Source organism: Tupaia chinensis, unplaced genomic scaffold (genome assembly GCF_000334495.1).
Source record: "Tupaia chinensis unplaced genomic scaffold, TupChi_1.0 Scaffold000392_1, whole genome shotgun sequence".
NCBI lineage: Eukaryota > Metazoa > Chordata > Mammalia > Scandentia > Tupaiidae > Tupaia > Tupaia belangeri.
Genome location: NW_006159894.1, coordinates 4383777 through 4390760, shown reverse-complemented (window position 1 = coordinate 4390760; position 6984 = coordinate 4383777). Strand labels below are relative to the sequence as shown.

At 36.6% G+C, this 6984-nt stretch overlaps 1 protein-coding gene across 4 annotated transcripts in view; it reads right to left on the bottom strand.

The window, feature by feature from the left end:
• The window catches only part of ZDHHC6 (zDHHC palmitoyltransferase 6), a 19514-nt gene that overhangs the window by 5716 nt on the left and 6814 nt on the right, over window positions 1–6984 (bottom strand). For all 4 annotated transcript variants that reach the window (XM_006153923.3, XM_006153922.3, XM_006153924.3 and 1 more), the window contains 2 exons: window positions 6882–6984; window positions 4351–4404 (listed from right to left, as the gene is read on the bottom strand). The exon at window positions 6882–6984 ends at the window's right edge or, in 3 of these variants, runs on beyond it. In XM_006153923.3, coding sequence (XP_006153985.1) covers window positions 4351–4404; window positions 6882–6984 — 157 coding nt within the window. The remainder of the gene's footprint in view (window positions 1–4350; window positions 4405–6881) is intronic.

The window sequence follows — 6984 nt, the reverse complement described above, 5'->3', positions numbered from 1 at the left end:
AAAATGGGGAAACAAAAAAAAAAAAAACAAGAAACCCCGCCGGGGGGGGGGGGCGGGGGATGGCCATGCTACAATCCCTTCTCCATTCTCTTCTCAGGATCTTGGGCATGTATGCACATCTGCTGGTCCCTGAAAAACATTTTTTAAAAAGTTAGTAAGGGGACCAGTAGTTGGTGTAATGGCTATGTCGCTGGACTCCCATGTAGTTGACTGTGGTTCGAGACCCGGACCTGGTGGCTTCAACTCACATCAGCCACTGTGTGTGCGCGTCCAAGATCCCGAGAGTAGAATGGAGAAGGGACTGAGGCAGGACCATCCCCCCCCGGGGGGTGATTTCCCGCTTTCTGTCTCTCTGTCTCTCTCTTGTGTGTGTGTGTGTATATATATATATATATATATTTATAAAATGTATATACACAAATATCTAGGTTGCATAGATTATTCTAAAAATTTAAATTGTTAGCTTAATTTTTTTTTTTAATTCTAGGGTACCTAGAAAGAAGTCTGTTGTGAATGCCTGATCACCTACTTTTTTAAAAGAATTATTTAATTTTATTTATTCATTCATTTTTTATTTCTCAATTTAACCAGAGACAGAGACACAGAGAGAAGCAAAGTGGGAAATCAAGCCACCAGGCCCGGGACTTGAACCATGGTTGGCCATGTGGGAGTGTCCAGCGCCTTAACCACCATGCCACCTGCTGGTCCCGATTGTTATCTTAATTTAAGAAAATAAACTGACTTTGAATTCCCTAAGCTCCAGTGACATCTAGTGGTACAATGATACATTATTCATTCCAACAAGTATACAAGTGCCACCAATATTTATTACATACATTTTAATGTCTGGTAATTTTTAATTTTCTATAAATGAAATATGATCGCTTATTTAAATTTTTTACTCAGCAACAAAATATCAGTTTAAAACAAACATACACTTAGCATGGTACTTTATAAAGAGCCTTGAACATTGGAAAAGAAAAAATATATTTATATATAGATTTAATATCAATATATCTATTATGATCAGAAATTATACTTAAAATATGACTATAAGGAGATAATGTTTTATGGAAAAGCTTCTTGCAGTTATGATATAGTGATATTGATGTCAATTGTTCATGATAAGAATTGTTGAGCTGTCACAAATGTAATTCTATTGGACTGTATAAATCCATCTCGCCCAGAAAGTAAAAGGTAATTTATTCTCCCTTTTTATAAATGAAATTTTCAGTCTTCAAAATGGACTAAATTTCAAAAATCAGAGATCTAGGCTACTTATAGAAAAAGACTGGAAAGGAGGACCAGCAGTTAGCGTAATGCTATGTCGCTGGACTCCCACGTAGTCGACTGCGGTTCAAGTCCCGGACCCGGTGGCTTAAAACTCACGCTGGGCACGTGTGCATGCATCCCCAAGATCCCGAGAGGAGAATGGAGGAGAAGGGATTGCGGCGTGGTCATACCCCCTGGGGGGTGATTTCTTGCTGTCTCTCTCTCTGTCTGTCTGGCGAGTGCATGCGCCCTATAGCAAAAACCTCTCTAAAAAAAAAAAAAAAAAAAGAATAAAACACACAAAAAAATAAGAAAAAGACTGGAAAGGATGAGAGTAGTTTTCAAAAATAGTAAGACATGTCTTTGCTTAAGAGAAGTACTCAATGAGGCTGGGATTCTATCAATACTGGATGTTAAAATATGACAGAGCTGTACTGTAAATAATATGGAAAAAGGAAACAAAAATATTTAGCCAGGACTAGTGAGGGTCAACAAAGATTCCTTGGAAGGAAATTAAGTCTTCAGGGTCAAGAAAAGGAAAAAGAGAAGGAAGAGTGCTCTAGACGGAGTGAAGACCAGAGACAAAGGCATAGGCGCATAAGGTGTACCAACATGAGGCATATCAACTAGGAGGCAGATGGGGCAGGACAGTGTGAGAAACGATGTTGTAGAAGCAGACAGGGAAAATCAAGAAAGTTCTTACTAACTATAAGCCAAGGAGCTTTGACTTAAATCTGTACATTGGCAATTCTCAAAGCATGTTTGTAGACTTCTTTGAGTCCCTAAGACCTTTTTTCCTGGGGTCCCGGAAGCTCAAACTATTTTTTATAACAATGCTAAGATGTTATTTCCCTTTTCATTGTGTATTTGCGATAGTGGGTAAAATTGCCAGCACTCTGCAGGAATCAAGACAGGGCACCAAACTTTCTTCTCCAATTCACAGTTACAGTTTAAAACAACAACAATTTCACACAGAACATGTCCTTGATAAAACAGTAAAAATGATTCTTTTTATGAACTTATAACACTCAAGAAGATGCCCTTTTAATGTTCTGTGTGAAAAAAGAGAAGCACACATAAAGCTTGCCCAAGTAGAATATTTGGTTATCTCAAGAAGAGCACTTATTGAATTGTGAGCTAACAAAAGTTGTACAGCCAGCATTTTTCATATAACACAATTTTACTTGAAGGAATGGGCAATGTAACAACTGAGGTTATCCAGACTTCAGTATCTGGTGAACATTTTCTTAAAAACGAACAAAGTAAGGCTTTAAGAGAAACACTGATAGTATTTGTTGCCAGTGAAAAAATTAAGGCTTTTACATGAAAATTTGGAAAACTTTTATCTAACACTGTGAGTCTGACAGATTTCTAATATTTAAAGGCTTTTCTCATAAAAATCGATAGGTATGAACAAATATGATATTTGGATATTGTATAATGAAAGGTGTGAAAGTGAGAAAAATCTACATAATGTAGTAAACCAGTATTTTCCAAACGACCAATGCCTGATGTTATGTAACACCACATACTGGTAAAAGATGTATTCAAAGAAAGAACAGACTGATGGATTTTAATACAAAAGAGTACAAAAAGTTCACTGACAAGAAATGTTTCCTGCTAAGTTTTTTTGGACAGGTTTTTGCTATATGGCATGTGCGCTCGCCAGAAAGACAGAGAGAAACAGAGAGATACAAAGTGAGAATCATCCCCCGGAGGGATGGCCACGCCACAATCCCTTCTCCATTATCCTCTCAGGATCTTGGGCACGCATGCACACGTGCCCAGCGTGAGTTTAAGCCACCGGGTCTGGGACTCAAATTGCAGTCGCCTATGTGGGAGTCCAGCAACATAGCCATTACACCAACTGCTGGTCCTTCCTGTTAGGTTTTAACATCTTATAAAACTATCATCATATTAAAACACTCCACCCTTTTCAACCTGCTTATCTATACGAGGCTGCATTTTCATCATGCACTTCAACCAAAGCAACATATCTCAACAGACTGAATGCAGATGTGAGAATAAAACTGTCTTCTGTTAAGTCAGATATTAAAGACAACGGTAAAAATATAAAATGATGCCACTTTCCCCCCCTATTTTTTAACTCTGAAAATACAATTTTATTGACGTGTAATGGATTTGTTATTTTTTAATGAAATAATCTTCAGAAATCCTCAGTAATAAAATATGGCAAATATCAATAAATATAAAACACATAAACAAAAACTATTTAATGTTCTTGGCAATATTTGATACTGTTAAAGGGTCCTGAGACCAAAAAGATGTAAGGAAAACTATTACTATAAATTAAACTACACAAACTGGCTGTCAGGGGGCTAAATATATCCTATACATGTTTCTTATTAGGTTTACAAAGGTTTTCTTGTGTGTTTGAATTGCTTGCTAAAAGGTACAAATCAAGAGATCTCAAAGAAATCCAGGTTTTTACATTTTCGTAGAAAAACATCAGAAGATCTCACAATATTGGATGAACAGTTCCTACGACAATAATCAGCTTGCTCTGTCAGGCAGTTCTCTGGTACACGGGCCTACTCTTGTCATTTGGGTTATCTGCCTGCACCCTGAAAGCATTTGAGGTTTCAATCCCTGCTACAGTAATGATGGAGCTCTGAGAAGTTTTAAGCAGTGAATCAGTAGTTAGATTTATATTTACATAACAGAATAACAAATAAGGTTGTATTGGAGATTATGAGGTCTGTAACAAGTTATGGTTTATAACCCTTATCCAAAACACTAAAAACTTTGTGAACTCTTGGTAAGATAGAAGCTTCTTTCAAATGGGCTGCCTTCTTCTCTAGCCTAAGAAATAATAGCCAAGTACTTTAATGTGTAGATTATACCTCTTCAGCAACTAGGGTGTAAGAAAAGTATATTTCTGTGAGAATTACTTTAAAGCAGAAATTGAAATGTCTTCTATATTTGCTTTTTATGTAGCATGCAAATGACCTAATGAAGCCAATAGCAGTCAAGTTTTTACTTTTGGGCACTTATTAGTTAATCTAATCTATTAAATAGTGCTTTATTAATATTGAAGAAGCAAATGTTAAAATTTACCTTCTCTTCAATCCATGATTCAATAGAAGTTTTGTTTCTGAGAATTATTTTCATCTGAAAATTAAATGACAGTAAAAAGTCAATGTGACTTTGGTTCATTTAATTTTATCATCTTCATAATAATGCTATGAGATGGCTTTTATTGCTCTATTCCACAGATGACGATACCATGGATAAAAGAGGTTAAGTACTATAGTTAATATGCTGTCTATCTGACTCTACAGACCTCATTCTTAACCACTGCACTATAATGCCTCTCCACAGAAGTTATTACATCAATCCACAATCACATCTGAATCTAGAATTTAATTAAAATTCATGTTTTTAAGTACTAGTTTGAGAGCAAGAATATTAACCAAACATTACTATAATCCACTCTATCAGTACTTAACTATATTCACTATTAAAATCTTTCACCACTATTTTTAATTAATTTTCAATGTATGATTAATCTATTTATAACATATAACTAGGACTCAACTTCAGCCAACCTAGATATTCTGCTTTACTTAAAAATGGAATATATTCAGTCTTTATTACTCAGTTTTCCTAGATACGACTAATCCTACTTATAAAGGTTTTTATGTGGTAGGATCTTTGTTTAGTAATATTCTTGATTATAGGCATTGGGAAAAAAAATCTCAAAGAATTTGGTCTCAAGCTAGTAGAAAATATAAACAAAATCAGCTTATCATAAAATCAGAGAGTTCAAAAATGACTGGGTGATAAACATCAGGGTCCACAAACCAACAATTCTAATTCTATAAAATTTTGCATTCCTTTCATTAACAGATGGGAGAGTGTCAAGCTGCGTTGTGAAGTCCTTGGTTCTCTGGGTCCAGATCACTAAAATTAGAGATCTGTCCCTAGATGCAAAATGAAACTGCAACCACGAATGAAGTAGGTAGAAAAGAAGACTTAATAAAAGGAAAGAAAAGAAAGGAAGTACACCCAAAAAGGTTCTTGGGAGGGCAGACTGCCAGGTGGCAACCGGTCTTGGTACTAGTTAACCGTTATTTTTATTACTAGAGGTCATGAATATTCATTAGTGGGAGGCCCCTTACGCTGCCTATGTCCTTCCTTTAAATTTGAATCCACATGTTCTTTTCCTGCACCTGCTCATCTTCCTCACAGGTAAAGAATGAGGAACTTGATCACCTAATTGCGCACGCCCATTGTGAGCCAAGTTGCCCCAATTAGACTGCCCAGTTAGTCCATCGCCCTAATGGGAATTAGGGCATTGACCAAAACGCTTGCTTAGGTCTTTTTGATAAGAGAAAAATCTACGAATCATCCCTGTGCTTTCCTCAGGCCTCAAGGAAGGAAGATGGCAAATTGCCTTGCCCTCCTGGTGCCTGGAGCTAGATGAGCCTTTTGCTTTTCTCTTAGGCCTGTCCGCTCATGACTAACTAACTGCCTACCACACTTTGACATCTGGCTGTGCCTTCATAGAGATAGTGTGACATAGCAGAAATAGTCCTGGACAAGACAGCCTCATCATATTCCAAGGGCCTCATCAATACCAGGCACACAGTAAGCCTTCGATGAAAAAATAAAGTGAATGAAATAAGTCATAAGAACTGCTTTTTGGTCCCTTGAGAGCCAGATTCCCTCCTCCATTTTCTCACGGCACTTTGTACATAAATATATCATGTACACCTGACCCTGTATTAGTTAACTGCTATTTTTTTTCTTTATCTGCCAGAAGCTGTGTGCACTCACTAAAGAAAGAAGTAAGAAAGTACCCTTCCCCCATGAGGAAGGTCACCCCTTCTTCTCAGTCTCTCCCTCCTTTTGGGATTTTTGGGCCACCAGGTTGGGAGAATGAGTTGTAAGGTCAGCCACATGGGCTCCAGATGCCTTAACCAACACATCACCAGCTGCCTACCCCTTGTTTTTATTGTTTATTATTAATTACGAGTTTTCTAAAAACAGGCAATCCCTTCGTTTTTATGTTGAGCTTCAGAAATTAACAGAATAACTCATCAAGAATAGTACTTAGAGGGTTGTCATGGAAATTAAAAGAGCTGATACATGTAAAGTGTTTAAAACAGTGCATAATATAAGTGCTCAATAAATATTAGCTACATTATTATAATTACTATTACTAAATACCTGCTATTATAAAATTACAATAATTATTTACACCAAGTACAAGGTGACCTTGGGTAAGTTATTTAACTTTCTGAGAATCAACTACTCATCAGAAACGAAGGGAAATAGTAATATTCCCCCACCAACCTATTTTATGGTTGATATGAAGCTTAAGAGAGGCTGCAAATGTGAGAAGTTTTCTCAACTACATATTGCTAGATAACCAAAGAGAACATTTTAAAAATTAAATTAGGTATGTAGACATGTTAAAAAAATTACTTCAAAATTCTCTCCTACAAAGAAGGTTAAATTAGTTTTGTTGAAGACAAATAAAATGTCCATTTCACAGTGCATACTCAAATGTCCCCTTTATCTGTTTCTCATCACAATCAGCTGATACTTGACAATTTGTAGCTTGAGGTCATCAGGAAACTTACCTGGATAATAAACAACATCCCGACAGCTATGGTAGTTCCTAAAGCTAATCCCAAGGCAAACAAGGTGGCAGCAAATGCAGCTAATCCAAACGGGACAATCGGA